This window comes from Schistocerca nitens, chromosome 1 (assembly GCF_023898315.1).
Source record: "Schistocerca nitens isolate TAMUIC-IGC-003100 chromosome 1, iqSchNite1.1, whole genome shotgun sequence".
NCBI classification, from domain to species: domain Eukaryota; kingdom Metazoa; phylum Arthropoda; class Insecta; order Orthoptera; family Acrididae; genus Schistocerca; species Schistocerca nitens.
Genome location: NC_064614.1, coordinates 148,926,780 through 148,947,315, shown reverse-complemented (window position 1 = coordinate 148,947,315; position 20,536 = coordinate 148,926,780). Strand labels below are relative to the sequence as shown.

Genomic DNA, 20,536 nt, shown 5'->3' with positions numbered 1-20,536 from the left:
GCTTATTAAACTGATTGTTCGGTAATTTTCACATCTGTCAACACCTGCTTTCTTTGGGATTGGAATTATTATATTCTTCTTGAAGTTTGAGGGTATTTCGCCTGTTTCATACATCATGCTCACCAGATGGTAGAATTTTGTCAGGACTGGCTCTCCCAAGGCCGTCAGTAGTTCCAATGGAATGTTGTCTACTCCGGGGGCCTTGTTTCGACTCAGGTCTTTCAGTGCTCTGTCAAACTCTTCACGCAGTATAGTATCTCCCATTTGATCTTCATCTACATCCTCTTCCATTTCCATAATATTGTCCTCAAGTACATCGCCCTTGTATAGACCCTCTATATACTCCTTCCACCTCTCTGCTTTCCCTTCTTTGCTTAGAACTGGGTTTCCATCTGAGCTCTTGATGTTCATACAAGTGGTTCTCTTATCTCCAAAGGTCTCTCTAATTTTCCTGTAGGCAGTATCTATCTTACCCCTAGTGAGATAAGCCTCTACATCCTTACATTTGTCCTCTAGCCATCCCTGCTTAGCCATTTTGCACTTCCTGTCAATCTCATTTTTGAGATGTTTGTATTCCTTTTTGCCTGCTTCATTTACTGCATTTTTATATTTTCTCCTTTCATCAATTAAACTCAATATTTCTTCTGTTACCCAAGGATTTCTACTAGCCCTCGTCTTTTTACCTACTTTATCCTCTGCTGCCTTCACTACTTCATCCCTCAAAGCTACCCATTCTTCTTCTACTGTATTTCTTTCCCCCATTCCTGTCAATTGTTCCCTTATGCTCTCCCTGAAACTCTGTACAACCTCTGGTTCTTTCAGTTTATCCAGGTCCCATCTCCTTAAATTCCCACCTTTTTGCAGTTTCTTCAGTTTTAATCTACAGGTCATAACCAATAGATTGTGGTCAGAGTCCACATCTGCCCCTGGAAATGTCTTACAATTTAAAACCTGGTTCCTAAATCTCTGTCTTACCATTATATAATCTATCTGATACCTTTTAGTATCTCCAGGGTTCTTCCATGTATACAACCTTCTATCATGATTCTTAAACCAAGTGTTAGCTATGATTAAGTTGTGCTCTGTGCAAAATTCTACCAGGCGGCTTCCTCTTTCATTTCTTAGCCCCAATCCATATTCACCTACTACGTTTCCTTCTCTCCCTTTTCCTACACTCGAATTCCAGTCACCCATGACTATTAAATTTTCGTCTCCCTTCACTATCTGATTAATTTCTTTTATTTCATCATACATTTCTTCAATTTCTTCGTCATCTGCAGAGCTAGTTGGCATATAAACTTGTACTACTGTAGTAGGTGTGGGCTTCGTATCTATCTTGGCCACAATAATGCGTTCACTAAGCTGTTTGTAGTAGCTTACCCGCGTTGCTATTTTCCTATTCATTATTAAACCTACTCCTGCATTACCCCTATTTGACTTTGTGTTTATAACCCTGTAGTCACCTGACCAGAAGTCTTGTTCCTCCCGCCACCGAACTTTACTAATTCCCACTATATCTAACTTTAACCTATCCATTTCCCTTTTCAAATTTTCTAACCTACCTGCCCGATTAAGGGACCTGACATTCCACGCTCCGATCCGTAGAACGCCAGTTTTCTTTCTCCTGATAACGACATCCTCTTGAGTAGTCCCCGCCCGGAGATCCGAATGGGGGACTATTTTACCTCCGGAATATTTTACCCAAGAGGACGCCAGTAAAGCTGCATGCCCTCGGGAAAAATTACGGCCGTAGTTTCCCCTTGCTTTCAGCCGTTCGCAGTACCAGCACAGCAAGGCCGTTTTGGTTATTGTTACAAGGCCAGATCAGTCAATCATCCAGACTGTTGCCCTTGCAACTACTGAAAAGGCTGCTGCCCCTCTTCAGGAACCACACGTTTGTCTGGCCTCTCAACAGATACCCCTCCGTTGTGGTTGTACCTACGGTACGGCTATCTGTATCGCTGAGACACGCAAAGACAGTAACTATTTAATAATTCAATAAAATAATGTTGCTCATGCATACACAGTTGAGTCAAATTATTGTTTTAATCATTAAAATTACAATCACAATCTTGCTTCTCATGAACTGTGAATATTAAACGATGGGATCTCCAGGTTGGACCATTGACAATATTTGGCAAATGACAGATTGCTACTCACCATAAAGATGGCCTATTGAGTTGCAGACAGGCTCAACGAAAAGACTGTTACACAATATAGCTTTCGGCCAAAGCTTTCTTCAACAAATGAAACATTTACAAAAGCGACCTCATGCACACAAGACCACTACCACCGGCACCTCTGATGAGAGAGCAACTGTCACACGAATACCACTCTGGAGTGGGGCAAGGCAGCAGCAGGTATAGCAGGGTACAGGTGGGGGGAGAGAAGAGCACTGTTTGGCAGGGTGTGCAGGGACTAGTTGTCAGCCTGACCAGGCTGCCAGCCACACTGTGTCGGTAGGTGGGATGTAGGGGGCAGGGTGAGAAGGGAGCACCCCCAAAGGCCAGCTACAAGAGTGCCCCCTTCGTCACCTGATACCAACCTGGACTGGAAAAACTGAACCACATTGTTCATCACAGCTTTGATTATCTATCATCATGCAGTGAAAGGAAGGACTCCTACCCAAGATCCTTTCCACCCATCTTAAAGTGATGTTTTATTGCTGACCCAACCTTCACATCATAGTCCATCCCTACACCATTCACAATCCCATCCCCTTGCCGCAATGATCATATCCCTGTGGAAGGCCCATGTGCAAAACCTGCCCAAACCACTCACCCCGCCTATTCCAGTCCTGTCACAGCATCAAAGGCCAGGCAACCTGTGAAAGCAGGAACGTTGTATACCAGCTCTGCTGCAGCCATTATGCAGCTTCTTTACATTGCTATGACTAACAACCAGCTGTGCATCAGGATGAACTGTCACTGGCAAACTGTGACCAAGAGCAGACCAGACCACACTGGCACAACACGCTGCTGAACATAACAAGCTTGATTTCAATCACTGCTTCACTACCCGAGCCATCTGATTCCTCCCCTCCACCACCAACTTTTCTGAATTGTGCAGATGGGCGTTATCCTTGTAACACATCCACTGCTCCCAAAATTATCCCGACCTCAACCTACGGCAACGTACTGCCCCCAGACCCACCATACAAAATATCCACCCCCTCCGCCCTATCTTCTCCTCCCTAGTCTTATCTCTCACCCTCTGCCAATTTACCCTCCAGTTCTTTCCCCTTTCCTGATCCTCTCCGTTTCTACTCCCACATTTTTTCCTCTCCCCGCCCCACTTCCTGACACTGCACATGATAGTCTCATCGGGCCGCCATCGAGTCCCTGCACACCTAATGCAGACAGCGCTCTTCTTTCCCCCCACCCATACCCTGCCGCCTCAACCCCTTTCCCCATTCCATTCCATATTGCTATTTACATGACAGACACATTCTGGTAGGAGCTGCCAATGGTAGCAGTTGTGTGCATGAGGTGCGTTTGCTTGTGTGAATCGTGTGTGTTTCCTTTGCCACAGAAGCCTTTGGCCTGTTGTGACTGTCAGCAACTCAACAGGTCATTTCTATGATGAGTAATGTATTTTTTCAAATTGTGAATATTTTTATTTCTTTGCCTTAGGAAACAACTAGTGACCCACAAAGGTAGCACTAATTATCTACGCCAGATGACTTGTCTGGTGTAGTGGTAATAACTTATCTTAATCAGTCCGTCTATTAGTAAAAACTGAATCAAAATTCCGACAATAGTACCCGAGGTCTTCACATAGACACACAAAAACATGGTGGCGACAATTTACTAATACGTGTACGTGCAAATGCTTTGAGCCAGATAGGAACAATGTGTTGATTGACCATATTAACAATAGTCAGATTCTGGCCCTCTGATATTAATTCTATGGTGGTTAGGCAGAACTGTGGACATGGTGCTTAATGTTGCTGCATTGTCACACTGCTCATTGTGCTTATATATGTGCATTCTCATAGCAGGTGTCTGAACAGATTAGTTATTGCTGATTCAGTCTGAAGTACATTTTATTGCACAGAAAAAGTGTAAACACTTCGTTTTACTCTTTACAATACAACTTCATTTGATATGCCGTCTGCTGAGTTTATAGGAAACAATAAAATGAGGTGAAAGTCCACCAATCTGGCTGACAACAAATTTAGGCAAAGTCATGTACTGTACATTAAAATGCCGTCTATTCGGCTTACGGTAAATAACAGTCATGGTGTGTGACTGCTATTGACATAATTGCAGTTGCACTTTGTTATGATGATGTGTGTGTGATGAAGATAAAGTATATGAACTACACTACACACACACAGTGACAGAGTCTTGCCAAACTGAAGTACAATTGCATCACCAAGCCACAACAAGAAGCCTCAAATTTGTGTACCCTAACAATGGAGCTCATGCTATCAAATATGTATTAGTCAATAAAAATATAAATATACATGTGACTAACTTATTCATAAACATATGTACTGCTCAACAAAAGATCAAATATCACCTGACACCATTACAGGCATATGACACAGTACGGAAAGTATGTATGTGGAAAAGAGATGAGTAGGGAATCATTCTATTGAATATAAGGGCAGCAAATGTGGAAATCCATTGACATTAGCGACACTGACAAAGGGGAGGTTGTTACGGCCCAGCATCTGGAAACAAGCATCTTGAAAATGCTTAACTGAATGAGTATTTGCGTGCTACTGTTGTATGCATCTATGGAAAGGGGTTGAAGGGTGGTGAAACAACGAGTAGGTGATAATGTATTGATTGTCCGTGCCTCATCACACAACACAGTCAGAGGCTTACCCACTCTGTGTGAAGCACGGTAGCTGGCAATCTACAGAAGATTTAATGACTGAGTACTATGCTGGTGGAGGCACAAATGTTTTGGAACACTGTTCCATGCATATTGTCAAACACGGGGTTCTGCAGCAGATGACCTCTAAATATTCTGATTTTGACCCAACCACATCAAGAATGGACTGTGGATCAACAGAAAATTGTTGCCAGTTTGGATGAATCATGTTCCCTGTTACAATGGGTCAATGGCTGAATCCAAACACTATATCATCCAGACAAACTGTTGCTCGAAACATGCACCTTGCCCAAATGCAGGCTGGTGGGGGCAGTATTATACTCTGGGGACATTTACCTGGGATTCCACGGGACCTGCATCGATAACTGAAGGCACCACGCCAACTGTCAACTATGCCAACATCATTGGAGACCACTTGCATACCTCCAAGGTTGATGTCTTCACCGACAGTGATGGTATCTTCCAGCAGGTATCCGTTCGAGTCATAAGGCCAGAATCGTGCTACAGAGGTTTCAGAAGCATGCTACTGAGCTCACATTGATATTTTTGCTACAAAATTCACCTGGTCTGAATGTGTTGAAACATATCTAGAAAGCTATCAGGTGCCAGCTCGCACCCACAAACCAAAGGCTCATAATTTACAGGTACTGTGTGACCTGTTTGTAGGCATCTGGTGCTCTATACATCCAAGAAAACACCAAGGACTTGTCAAATTTGTGCTGTGCTCATCACTGCAATAATGTGTCTGGTAGACGGACCAACATGCCATTAAGTAAGTGGCCCTCATGTTTTGACTCATAATGAAGCATCATCAGCTCATTGCAAAAAAGTTAATGAATCACTAATTACCAAATGAATAACAATTAGAATGACAGAGCCAGGTTTGAAAACTATGAAAGATAATGAACACTTAGCAGTTCATGGAAGAAATCAAAGATATAAAATGATGTAGAAATGGGGTAGGGGTGGATAATTCTATCCGAACCTTCGGGGCGGGGGAGGAGGAGGAAGAGGATGTGGTGAGGAAGCTGGAAAGAAAGACTTCTCATAACTTACTTTTGGTTCCTTGCCTAGACTTTTCTACTATCACTGTCCAGGGAGAATAACAAATAGAATTGCTTGTCAAAATTTGCTTTGTATACCTTCTGCAGAAATGCAAGAACTGGATCCGCCAACTGTGATGTGGCGTGATTTATAAAAGCCTCACAGGATGCTTTAAGCTGACGGTCTACTTCCTTTCGAGAATCTAGCAGCTGTTCCTTCACTTGGGGTGTGCCTTCCAACAAGAACTCAAGCAGTGCATTATTTGTCCCCAGGGAAAACAGGCGGCGCTTCTTTTGTAGAAGGCTGAAAGCTGAACAGAGAAATACAGAAACAAGTTATTCACATAGTTATCTGACTGTACTTCAACATAGTTCAACTAAAGGATTTTTTTTCTTCTGTTTCCAATAATGTTCATAGAAAGATTATCATCAGAGTCAATAAAAACTTTTTGAATCAAGATTAAGTGATAAAGTGAGAAATTGTTGAAATATATCACTGTCAGAACAGTGAATAAAAATTTCTTAAAAATAAGAAAACAACAAAATGTGCCATTTATATCAGTGTAATTACTTGAGGAAGATTACTGTGGAAAGCATATTATTCTTTGAATTTGGGAAGGGGGCTAAGGTTAGGGGAGTGGAGGGGAGGGTCATGTGAGAAATGGCAAAAATGGGAGTAACGAAATGAGGGAGCGCGTTGACTGAAAATGGAAGTGCATGGGACCAATAATTGCAACCACATCACTTTACAAAGTCAGATGCAAAAATTCATACTGACCTGCAGTTTTCATTTTGCTAAAATCCAAACTCATTTCCTTGATGGTAAAATCAACTTGAAATGGAGCTATCTGCTCTCTTAAGATGAGTAAATGCTTTATTTGGAAAAGTTCACCATCAATAGGACTCTGAAACAGATAACACAGTACATATATCTCTACTCCCTTTGACACACACACACACACACACACACACACACACACACACACACACACACAGTCATCATCACAATTCAATGTTCACTCTTTCTGAAATGTTTATGCAGTCTTAAATCTGATTCTGACGTAAAGTATTGTCTCCAGAACCTGCTTCGATATTTTGTCTATTTCTGCACCAGTTTTCCTAAGTTTAAAACAAAACTTGCTTCTCTTTCAGATCAGCCAACTAAAAACTCAAGCAAACATTAAATATCACACATGGAAGTACAATCACCAACAACTAACCAAACCACTAGTCCTGCAGCCACTTGCAACACTGATTCTAGAAGGATGTATGTACACTATGTGATCGAAAGTATCCGGAAACCCCCAAAAACAGTTACTTTTCATATTAGGCGCATTGTGCTGCCACCTACTGCCAGGTACTCCTTATCAGCAACCTCAGTAGTCATTAGACACCGTGGAAGAGCAGAATGGGTCGCTCCACGGAACTCACGGACTTCGAACGTGGTCAGGCGACTGGGTGTCACTTGTGTCATATGTCTGTACGTGAGATTTCCACACTCCTAAACATCCCTAGGTCCACTGTTTCCAATGTGATAGTGAAGTGGAAACATGGAGGGACATGTACAGCACAAAAGTGTACAACAGGCTGACTATGTCTGTTGACTGACGACTGACAGACGGCCGACAGTTGAAGAAGCTCGTAACTTGTAATAGGCAGACATCTATCCACACCATCACACAGGAATTCCAAATTGCATCAAGGTCCACTGCAAGTACTATGAGAGTTAGGCGGGAGGTGAGAAAACTTGTATTTCATGGTCTAGCAGCTGCTCATAAGCCACACATCACACCGGTAAATGCCAAATGACGTCTCGCTTGGTGTAAAGAGCGTAAACTTTGGATGATTGAATAGTGGAAAAATGTGTGGAGTGACGAATCACTGCACACAATGTGGCGATCCAATGGCAGGCTGTGGGTATGGCGAATGCCCGGTGGACATCATCTGCCAGCATGTGTAGTGCCAACAGTAAAATTCGGAGCTGGTGGTGTTATGGTGTGGTATCACAGCACAGGCCTAAATTGATGTTTTAAGCACCTTCTTGCTTCCCACCATTGAAGAGCAATTCAGGGATGGCAATTGCATCTTTCAACAAGTTGGAGCACCTGTTCATAATGCACAGCTTGTGGCGGAGTGGTTAGATGACAATAACATCCCTATAATCGACTGGCCTGCACAGAGTCCTCACCTGAAACTATAGAAACACCTTTGGGATGTTTTGGAACGCTGACTTCATGCCAGACCACACCGACTGATGTCAATACCTCTCCTCAGTGCAGCACCCCATGAAGAATAAGCTGCCATTCGCAAAGAAACCTTTCAGCACCTGACTGGATGTACGCTGAGAGAGTGGAATATTGAATTCCAGCTTATCGATGGAGGGCGCCATGAACTTTTATGTCATTTTCAGCCAGGTGTCTGGATACTTTTGATCACATAATGTATAAGGAGACACCCTGTGGCATTTCAGACTACACTTACCCACCTGAATACAAAATTCAAATTTTAGAAACTTTTGGATACCTCATGAGAGGCAAAATGAGGTGAAACTCAATCAGTTTCCCATCAACACTATTTATGAAACTATAAAATGTGGGAGAAAAAAGTGCCCTACAAAGACAGAAAGAACTTGCCAACAAGTGGCAGCAGGAACTGGCATAGGGAAAGTATGAAACAAATGCTATCTTTCAGAAGCATTTTCTCCTGCATGTGGCAACAGATAATGGAACAAACTTGAAATGTGATTTCTCTTTCTTACATTAATCTTTATTCCTGATTTTCTATAAGAAGGCTTAGAAGTAAAATTAGTATATGACTGGCAGAAAGTGACAGAAAGCAATGGTATTCATTGCCGTGAACTATTTTAAGAAATGTTTATAATAGTTGACACTGACACCAACACAGTAAAATCTCTAAAAAACCATAAAAATTTATATTTATGTTTTGTAATAATACCTTTCTTGCAGTAATTGCTTGTGATGCTGATGCCACACTTTGGATGCACACAGACAATGCCTCCTGCGAAAGACCCTGGAAAATGGTTCTGTCAACACAGCGGTAGAGACGAGACAGACAAACTAGTGTTCTTCGAACAGTTGGGTACCACATTCCATGCAGATCTGCTGGCGAATCTGTAAACAAGACATTTCTACATCAACATTTGTTGGAGCACTGTGTGTGGCTAAAAATACAAGTTTATTTCGATAAGGACTCTTTATGTAACTTAACTCTGGTAGCCCACAATGCTGGATCTGCTGTAATTCTTTTGCAAAACTGTTTCGTTGAATGGATGTTTTGACAACCATATAATAGAATTTTTGTGCACTAGATTGTAGTTCCTTGCAAAAGCGTAGCAATTAAGAATCACAAGTGATCTTAAAACAGTTTGTTTGTATTTAATAACAATTTCTCCATGTGTCTGATGATGTGAGAATGCAGGAAAGGGAACTGGCCTTCATCATTATCTTCAGATGACGGACAGAATTGTTCCTGGCAAGGTTTGGTTGTATATGACATCCAAGGTGCAAAATAGTACTTTTATGTGATGTGCAACATAAAAAGACAGGAACTTATGGATAAACCTAAATGTAGGGCTTGTACACACCTAGATTTCCTCCACAGTATGGCCTTGGAGTAAATGTTCACAAGTTTATTCAGATTAAGTTACCTGACTGAAGGCCATTTTTTTCTGTATGGCAAGGCAAGGCGTCATGGCAGCTGAAAAATGAGCAGGCTTTTTAGACCAGACATGTGTGCTCATTGAACAGGAGACAAAGCACTTGTGAGAAGAGAAAACAATTACAATTCTGATACCTATGATATCAGACAGCTATTTCAAATTCTACTTTTAAATGTTGAATTTTAAAAATAAATTAATCCTCACTTATCCAATGATACATGCAAAAACTCATTCCATAACTAAAAAGCTTCTGGTCAGACGGTCAAACTAAACCAAAGAAATTAAATTTAAAAATGATTTACAGTTTGCAAATGTGTTGTTTCATGAAGTGAATCATGATTTGTTACACTTTTAACATACATCTGATTCATATATTCATAATAAAATTTCATCACAAACTGAAGTGATGCTAATAACAATATCCTAATAATAATAATAATATAAAGAAAAGACAGATTGCTACTTTTTGTAAAGATGACATGTTAAGTTTCAGACAGACACAACAAAAAAAAAAAAAACAAAAAAAAAAAAAAAAACAAAAAAAAAAACACTTACACGTTAGCTTTTGATTACAGCCATCATCGGAAAAGGAAACACACACATGACTACCATCTCTGGCAGCACTGACCGGTCTGAGCTGCCGGAGATGGCAGTTTGTGTGTGTGTGTGTGTGTGTGTGTGTGTGTGTGTGTTTGTTTCCTTTTCTGATGGCAGCCGTAACCAAAAGCTAACGTGCAAGTGTTTTTCAGTTATGCCTATCTGTAACTTAACATGTCATCTTTACGGTAAGTAGAAGTCTATCTTTCCCTTATATTGTTGATATTCCAACCTGGAGTTTCCATTGCCTAATTAAAACAAAATTTTCAGTTTATATTACAGGAATTATGCTACTGAATAGTAACATTTCTCCCACAAAACATCTGTAAACTTACTTTTAGGTGATCTAGCTTCTTGTTAAGTGTATTTTTGTCTATGAATTTATTATATATTTCCATCCTCATATAAAGTGGAGACTGTACATATAATATCACTTGTTATGCAGGAATGGTAAAAGTGTGGCTAAAATTATTCTTCTCAAATAATTTTTGTCTACTGTGTAAGATTAGAATTTCATAAATTATAGGAAGGGAACAGTTTAAGATTCACAGTCTCTGAAATAATGATTATGAGATTCTTTTAGCTTTGCGACATACAATTAATGACAGTTGTCTTTTGCAGTTCCAGTATCTGAGGTATGTCGCATGAACTTCCCCAGACAATCAGACCGTATCAACGTCTTCCACAAGTAGATTGTTATGCTATATTTTAAACTCTACCATTTGGAATGTTTAATTTTGAAATGTACCATATGGGTTTATGAAATGTTCAGTTTCAACCATTTAACTGGATCCATTTTTCTAAGGTTTCAAGTGTCTGCATAATAGAGCTCCGAATATTTTCTGCATTATCAGCCTCTATTGAAACAGAAATAGCATCTGCAAACAGTATTGACGGGGAAGTTACACTTGTCAGCACATCATTCACATGGAACAGAAGCAGCATCTGCTCGAGAATGCTGGCATATCTTGTGATACTACACTGTGTTTGAAGTGACAGTTACCCTTCTCTTTGTTTCCTGTTCTGCAGGAACGATATAATCCAATACAGAGCACTATCTATTCTGCAGGAATGATATACCGAATATAAGAGCACTAACTAATTTGTAGATAAGCAAGGCCTAGTTTACTGAAAGGCTTTTGTAAGATCGAAAAGATACCTGCAGCTTTACTGCTCGGATCTAATACTTTGCTTATATTTTCAATATAGTTACTTGTTATATCCAGGTTTTTTCCTTACTTGAATCCAAACTGGTTGCTTAGATTAACGTCTTTTTACAATAAAATTTTGTAATCTGAACTGTAGCTGCTTTCTCCAGCAACTTTAAGACAATTGAAATAATAGAAGAAATAAGATAATAGTTCCTCCTGTCTTTCCTCAATCCTTTCTTGAAATTCAACACACTAGGATAGCGCCTCTGTTCAAAAGAGAAACTGATTATTTGATTTCATGGAGGTGCTACTACGTGGTACAGTCCTTTAATCACTTCAGTCGGTATCACATTCAATCCAACAGATTTATTGTTTTTTAATGACACTATTTCATTTTCCAAATCCTTTATCAAAATGTTCTCTTTAAATCTCCATGTACTCAGCTTCTTGATAAAGTTCAGAGGGATTTATTTTACTCTGATAATCTGCTACACCACCACCTGCCTTCAATATGTTCATGAAGAATTCATTTACATTATATGGCAAACACAATGCTAAAGAGTTGTGAAATATTGAGAGAATATGAATGACAGAGTGATTGAGTGGAAGAAAACACTTACATGAACACAGATTGCAGAAGAGACTGTAGTATGAGACTGTTGCAACTAAAGAAACAAAACATAGCACAAAGAAATAAAAAGTGAGGGTGCAGCCTGACAGAAATCAAAACACACTTATGCCTGGTGTAAATTTTTTGGATTATGTAACGTGTAACTACAGTGTTAAGACAAAATATGTACTGAAAGTGGTGAAAAAAAACTGAACAGGAAAATATTTGAAAAGAAAACAAAAGGAAGATTAGAGTTACATGTTCTGTCAACAATGAGGTCACCAGAGACTAATCACAAGCTTTGACGAGGGATGGATGGGGAAGGAACTTGGCCATGTCTTTTCAAAAAACCACGTAGGTGGGGTTTGAACAATCATCCTCACAAATGCGAGTCCACTGTGCTAACCACTGCACCACCTTGTTAAGTGGAAAGAAAACTGCAACAAAAATTGCAAAATGGGGCTCTGTTACAATGGGTACAAGAAAAATGTTTAACTTAGCTTGAACAACTGTATGTCAGAAAACAGACCAAAGCAAAAACCAAACACAAACAGATTAATGCCTCTCTCTCTCTCTCTCTCTCTCTCTCTCTCTCTCTCTCTCTCTCTCTCTCAAAAAAAAAAGAAGAAGAAGAAGAAGAAGAAGAAGAAGAAGAAGAAGAAGAGAGCAAGCACAGTTATGCAAGAAGAGACAAACACGTTATGATGTTTGGACTATACTTACTACCCGTTCTCGAGCGAGGTTGTTCTACTGTATTGTCACTGTTGATGCGTGCAACTTCTTGAGATGTTGCAGAACCTACAGAGACGATGGATGACCTCGAGTCTGAACGCCTCAGTGACTGTGGAGTCTGATCTTGCAGTGACTGGGCTATACTCTGTAAATAATAAATTGAAATATTCTCACATTAGTATATGAATGAGACGGTAATGCAAGCTGCATGCAAGTTATAATACCTACAACTTTTTTCCTCACAAACTAACAAGACAAAAATTGTGAAACTTTTATCACTTATTCACATAAGCTCATTCCAGTTGTACACATTTTTCACAAAGCTGACAGCACAATTACAGGCCTGCTGCAGATACTTCTTTACGAGTCCGGTCAGACTGCTGGAAAATCACTAATGCAACAGGGGCACAGCTAGTGAATGTGTAATCGCAGACTGTTTTTCATCGTCTGAAATGGCCAAAAGTTAATAGGAGCCAAGTCAGGTGAGTAGGAGCACAAGAAATCACTTCAAAGTACTTGCCACGAAGACACTGGGGCGTTGCGTTCGTCCGATGCGCCGGTGCACTGTTCTGGTGAGAGGGCACATGTGTAGCCTTTACCAACCATTTTTTGGATAATGCTGAAAGGAGTCCATTCTTCAAAACATTTTGGTATGTTGCACCTATCACAGTAGCGCCCTTTGGAATGAAACAAGTAAGGATTACCCCATCGCTGTGCCACATTGAGATCATCTTTGTTTGTTGTCACACAACTTTCCACCTCCTTTGAACTGTCACCCCCCCCCCCCCCCACACACACACACACTAGACACATCTGTGACACCATCATGTCTCACTCAAGTGGCAATGTGTTTCAATCAGCGTCACACCACACAAATGGACAAAACAAATGATTACACACTGTTCTCGTAATGAAAATGTTGCCATTTAAGTTATCTAAAACAGTTCTCACTCCTGCTGTTACCACTAGAGTTCTGTGCTGTACAATGCTGCTGTCTCCATCACGCGTTCACAAGGGGGCACGCGAATTTTAAAACGTACTGCACGTTTCTATTTGTTTCCAGTCCTGCAGATAAAGATTGGAGGTGTTATAACTTGAATGCACCTAATTTAAAAAATGTAAGTTTTTCAGTTGTAAATGGTTGCGAAAGCTTGAATTGTGTGTGTATGTTTGTGTTTGTCTATGTGTCTATCAACATGCCAGCACTTTCATTTGGTAAGTTACATCATCTTTGTTCTTAGATATATTTTTCTCACGTGGAATGTTTCCCCCTGTTATATAAATATATATTTCTTAAGAAGTAATGCTTACTGTACAGGGTGTCCACAAAAGAATGTTCCAGTTACACTGGTTTGTTACAGCAGTTTAATTTACAATATTTACAACAAATCACATATCAAATTGAAGGTAAAGTAACCCATTTTTCCTTAAAAATGTTCAGTACATGGACCTTTAGTTACATGGCACACATGCCACCTTTAATTCAATTCTTCCCACCAAATGGTTAACAACTTTGAAGTAATGAAAGTAATAGCCTCTCCAATTCAATGACTCAACTCTAGAAATCATTAGGTAGTGGCGGAACTTAGACACAATCTTTTATAAAGGCCCAAAGGAAAAAAACGCATGGCACAAGGTCACGTGAATGTGGAGGCCAACCAATCAACACTCAGAGTCTTCAACATTCAGCTACTCTTGTACTGAGAGATGTTAATAGGGAGATGCAAAATCCTGTTGCCAAATATGGTTTTCAGGTTCACTTTCTATCTGGGAAAAGAACCATTCTTGCAACATTCCACATAGGCTCCATATAACAGAGAGAGAAAAATCCTACAACAAGAATGGGGATCGAGCCTCAGAACACTGGATCTGTAATCTGGCACTTACCAACAGAGCCGTATCTTTTACATGTAAATATCACTAATTATTCTGAGGATGCTTTTATTATGCTACTTATTAAGGTTGTTCTTGTGCTAACACGAATGTAGCACGAGAAAGACAACAGCTGATATGCCTCTATACAAGCTGTTATTTGCCTGCTTTCACTTTTACTGTTTTTACAACAGAGAGAATTTCATCGACCCTATGAATGGTTCGACACAATCCCTACTCCTGTTACTTGCTAGCTATCATCTTCATTTCAGAAAACTACTGTGTTCCATGTCATCAATGACCTGCTTTACATGCTCATACCTACACCAAGACCCCTTGGTTCTTTTCTACCATTAGCCCCTTAACTACAGTTTTAATATTTGTCAAAGCATTCTGTTTCATTAATCAATTAAGTTTATTGGCATTTTACTCACTGACTCTTGGCAGGTAAGTCTACATTACTCGATCAATCCATTCAATTCAACACCACATTTTAACAGCATCCAAGTGTTTCGTTTCTGTTCTTGCCATTGTCCATGTTTCACATCATATACAGCAGAACCCTGCACACGGCTTTCCACAAATATTTTGCTGGCCTCGAGGTTTATGTTTTTAGATGTCAGCTCTTGTTTCTTTTTATAGAAAGCCCTTTCAGCTTGTACAATCCTTGCTGCTACATCTTTCTTCCATTTTCTTTCTTTATCTATTCTATGAGGGTGTGCTGAAAAGTAAAGCCACTAAATTTTTAATGTGGAACATTATTTTAATATTGTACAACTTTATTCTTCAAATCAACATATTTGCAGCAATCTGCCGCTAGAGGGCTCCGAACTGTAGCATGTAACATGGCGGTGTGCAACGTAACTATGTCGGTGTGTGAGAAGCAGTGTGGTGTATTTGAGTTTCAAATTTGTGGAGTTTGTCCATACACAGAACACCTTCTCCTCCAGCACAACTATGCGAGACCATGCACGAACCCTGTGACATCTGCAACAATCTAACACCTAGAGTTGAGTGTCATCGACCATCCTCTGTACAGTGCAGACTTCGTCCCATCCGGTTTTCATCTGTTTCCAAAACTTAAGTACATCTACGAAGACTTCACTTTGATAGAGATGAAGTAGTGCAAGCTGACGTCAGACATTCTACAGCGACAGTATCAACAAACTGGTCTCTCATTGGCAGAAATGTGTTCATCGCTAGGGTGACAAAGTTAAGAAATAAATGTGTAGACATGAAGAATAAAGATTTAAAATGTTAAAAACATTCATCTTATTTAAAAAGCCTTAAGAGTTTTCACATAAAAAATTTGGACGAATTACTTTTCAGCATGCCCTCGTATTTCTCAGATACTAAAATTAATCCACCTATTCAAGAGTTTCTTGTCCAGTGTTAATGTTTAACCACCCTGCATTTTTGTGTGTTGTGTGCAACATAACCTTAGTTTTGTCCTAAATACTGAATTAAATTTATCTCTGATAGCTCCTCCTGAGCAGTATCCACCTGCAGAACTATTTGACCCAGGAGGGAGCTATCAAAACTTTAGTGAAGAACTGCAAGTACTTGGGGAAGTAATGTGTTTCCTATCTCCTTCCACTTTGCAGTACTGCATTCATTAAAGCTGTCTCTACCATGCCTGCAAGTGATTTCATAATTTGAAAACAAATCTTCACAATTCCAGTCACCTTTGACAAATGGAGGAACTGCTGCCTTCATCCAGGATAAAGGAAGCTTCTCTCTGTACCTACCCCAGCAGAGAGGGCTGCTGCTGCTGCTACCACCACTCTGTGAATATTACTGGCGATCTGGTACCATTCATCTCATACACCACTGCTGTCCTCAGTTAAGCCAGAAAGAGGCTCTTACCAGGAACCACCGCCACCGGCTCTAATTTTACAAAGATTTTTTAAAATGTGTGTTTCTTCTCCATAACTCTCCCTCTATTCTGGTTTATGATAGGTAGAGCCTGGACTCTCCAGAAAGATGACATTTTGATGCTTTCTTCATTCTGGATGGACAGTGAAGAGAACATCGTTTAGTAGCAGATGAAGATCTGAATATCTAAAAGAAATCACTGACAATGTTGGGTAAAAAGCCTAGCAGCAGATAGGATGTGGAGTATGACAGAAAAACTGTAATAAGAAACAGTGATACCATTGGAATTTGGTAAGAAGATTACCACTGTGAACTCTGCTGCTATAATAGTGATATGTAGTGACCTATAAATATTTTAGTATTTTATCCATGATCAGCAACTGTATTTCTATTTGTTTAAATAATGGGCAACTAGCTGCACAAAAGAAATTTTATTCCTTTACCAGTCTGAGGCACCTAGTGCCCTTCTTCCAAAGGCTTATTGGCAGTACATTCCTTACTAAAATTAATGTGGTTGGAGATTTTGAGTCTTCAGTTTGTTTTTCCTGTACAAGTAGACAGTTCTGTGTGTCTTGCTTGATGTTAAATTTAGTATTTCATCCATTATCAGTAACTGTATTCCTATTTGTTGAAATAATCCACAACTTGGTGCACAAAAGAAAATTTATTCCTTTCAGGCACTTAGTGCCCTTCTTCAAAGGCTAAATGGTGATACAGATGCTGATGACAGATAAAATACTAAACTCAATGTGAAGCAACAAGCACAGAACCACTTACTTGTACATGAAAAACAAACTCAAAACTCTTAAGATCTCCAACCACATTAATTTTATTATGGAATGTGTCTGTTATACTGCATAAGCCATAAGGCATTTAGATGTCTCATCACTATTCAGCAGCAGCAGCAGCAGCAGCAGTAGTAGTAGTAGTAGTAGTAATTTCCTTGGAATCCACAGATGAGAAGTCATTCTGCAACATTTCCTCTCATCCTGCCACTGTCCTAGACATAACGTAGCTTGAAAATCACCAAGTTGTACTGTTGTTTGGATACTGTGTTAAATTGTATGTCTCCATATAACTGACTGGGAAACTTAGTTCAAAGATCGTAGAAAGGCAAAGCCGTACCACACCTAGGGCCGCCTAGTAAAGCACTATGGGATTCAAACTTATCTTTGGGTTGGTGGCAGCTTTACTAGCTTGCTTGCTTACTAGTATCCTGTGCCCCCTCCCTCTTTCTCATATATGATAGAATTTAATTATTTATTTGTGTTTATTTTTATTTCTCCACCTTTTTTTAAATTTAAAACCTTTCCTCATTCCTTTAAAATTTTCCTTTTTCTTAGTTAAATTATTCTTTTCATTTCTCTGTCTTTCTCCTTTAATTCATATTTAATTCTCCCCCTGGTCCTATCACCTCTGAACTGAAGCTGGCCTTATGCGCAGCCACCTATATTACAGGCTGGAGGACTGAACTGTGGCGACATTGTATTAAGGTCTGCCACATAGTGCAGTAGTAGAATATAAGGGTTTGCTGCTGTACTGTTGTACCTTTTGTGTAACCCAAATTTATGGTGAACTGTGACATACTGGACTACTGTATGTGGAAATATACTACAAAGTAGTGTCTACAGTTGAAGTTGAAATACAAATTAAGTATAGAATTCTGTAAATCTCTTAAATTTTTACATGAACATACATAGTGGTGCTATTTTAAAGACTTACCAACAGAATTGGAACAAAACTTATAGACAGAACTTTATAATAGTGTTTTGGATTCATAAATTTAGTATCCGAATCTTCTCTCAAGTGGCTATAAGTACACATTTAAAATATATTCTTGGATCTTAGTTTCATGAACAACCAAGTTTGATGAGTAAGTGCTACAACAGTGCAACCTATCAAAATTATTAGCTGATATTTACACGTAATAGCTGTCTGACTCAGGATGTTAACAGATAATAAATTATTCTATTTTCAGATGCTGGAGAAATGTTGTATTCCTGGTTACAAGAGCACTTACAAATCCAGCATGCAACAGGGTTCTGTATCAGTGTTTGGATTCTCTACTGATGAGGAAAACAGGAAACACTCGAAAACAACCCCTACAGAAGGGACTGGAATCCATCCAATGGACATGATGTTTGTATTAAACAAACTGAAAAAAGTGATGTGTCAAAGATAGAAATTATCAGAAGTTCCCTTGTCAGATGCCACAACTTTTACTAGTATCCATACCAAAATTATTTCCTGGGTAACCATCATACTTAAGTAAAGGAGACACTCCAACTAGGCTTGATCCAGAAATAAGAAGAGAATGTGCATGTAAAGAAGAGGAGGAGGACGAGCTGGTTAAAGGAGAACATTATACCAAATTTTCAAAGTTTGCATGCTGAGTACCAGGAAGGAATAAACACTACGAAAGTAGAGTAATAGCTAAGACAGTAAAATATTCCTTTATACTACAGATTTTTGGGGACATACTTCAGGTCAGAGTAAGTATGTATGTGTGAATGGTTTCATTCTATGATATGGTGTGGTTAGCTGGATTTCACTTTCCTCACTTAAAATTAATCCGATGGTCACAATATAAAATATTTTAATTAGATTTGTTAACTGTGAGAGATCTACACCTTTTGGTCCTTTTGTAAATGAACTGAAGAACATTGTAAGGAAACTTACTCAGTATTCAAATTGCTGTACCAACCTAGTTTTTGATGGGGCAGGTAGATTTGTTGAGAATGTGTAAGTGGACATATTCAGCACTTTGCTCAACCAGATAACTAATGAGAAACATATCAGCAAATTTAGTCTTCACTGAACATAAGCCCCATAAATTAGACAAGACAGAAAAATTTGTAATCCTACAAGTGGATGAAATTTATGTTAAGCCTTATATTCTGTTAAAGAGGGCGGACACACTCAACAGATATGCAGAAACAAATGCCTCATCAAATGCAACAACAGTGCTTGCCTTTCTCACATTTTCTTAGTACAGCAGTTTCAGAGAAGTTGTTCACTTGGTTCCAGTAAAACATTTGTCAAGCTTAGACCTCTACAAATTAACACTTAATGCGTTGCAATTTCTTTCTTCTTGCGGTCTGACAGCAAAGTTGTTATATATAACAACAATAAAATTACCAGAATAATGTTTTCACTCTTAACAAAAAATTCTAGCAGTACAAATTCTTTGTCATGTGGTTCACCTGGAGTGGGGGGTGGGGGGGTTTCCTGCCCATTCTCATATCCCACCCTGTTTATTTGCCGCTCCCTGTTAATGCTTCTGCCCATATTTCCCCACTCCTTTCTTTTTTCACTCCTTTCTTCTCCACCTCCCTGCCCCAAAACCTCCTGACGCTGCACTTGTTGGCAGTCTAGTCCCTGCACACTCCACTGATGTTCATCTCTCCCCCTACCCAAACATTACTATCCCTCCCCCTTTCCCACCCCCTCCAGATTGCTGCTTGCGTCCCACGTGGTAGTGGCATTCTGGCCTCATGTGTGCATGAGTAGTGCTTGCTTGGGTGTATGAATGGTGTGTATTTCTCTTTTGCTGATGAAGGCTGTGGCCGAAAGCTTTATTTAAGTGTCCTAATTGTGCCTGCCTGCAACTTAACGTATCTTCTTTACAGGAAGTAGCAATCTGTCTTTTCCTACATTGTTGAAAAAGACTATGGTTTAGCAATGGAGTGCGAAGTCAGATCGGTTGCATATGCTGCAGGAAACTGCTTGTGATTTTTTCAAAATAACCTGAAGTCATTAAGTGAACCACAGAAAATGTAAACATGGATGACTGGAACTTGATTTGGGCTCCATTTCTCCTGAATATGAGTCCATTGTTTTAACAAAGGCTGTAGGAAAGTTCTGGTCGTGAACACACACACACACACACACACGCACGCACACGCACGCACACGCACGCACGCGCGCACGCCCGCACGCCCGCACGCACGCGCGCGCGCAGGCACGCACTCACGCACGCACTCTACATGGTGCCGGCTGTCAGTGCTGCATTGTGGCAGGTGGACTAGGTTGTGGTGGGATTATGTTGGGTGGGCTGGGGTGGGGTGGAGGTGGAGGTGGAGATAGAGATAGAGATAGAGATAGAGATAGAGAGAGAGAGAGAGAGAGAGGG

At 39.9% G+C, this 20,536-nt stretch overlaps 1 protein-coding gene across 2 annotated transcripts in view; it reads right to left on the bottom strand.

Moving 5' to 3' along the window:
* The window catches only part of LOC126243539 (conserved oligomeric Golgi complex subunit 3), a 128,046-nt gene that overhangs the window by 11,555 nt on the left and 95,955 nt on the right, over nt 1-20,536 (bottom strand). For both annotated transcript variants that reach the window (XM_049948171.1, XM_049948172.1), the window contains exons 10-13: nt 12,649-12,802; nt 8,844-9,019; nt 6,667-6,793; nt 5,988-6,199 (exon numbers count right to left, since the gene is read on the bottom strand). In XM_049948171.1, the coding sequence (XP_049804128.1) occupies nt 5,988-6,199; nt 6,667-6,793; nt 8,844-9,019; nt 12,649-12,802 (669 nt within the window). The remainder of the gene's footprint in view (nt 1-5,987; nt 6,200-6,666; nt 6,794-8,843; nt 9,020-12,648; nt 12,803-20,536) is intronic.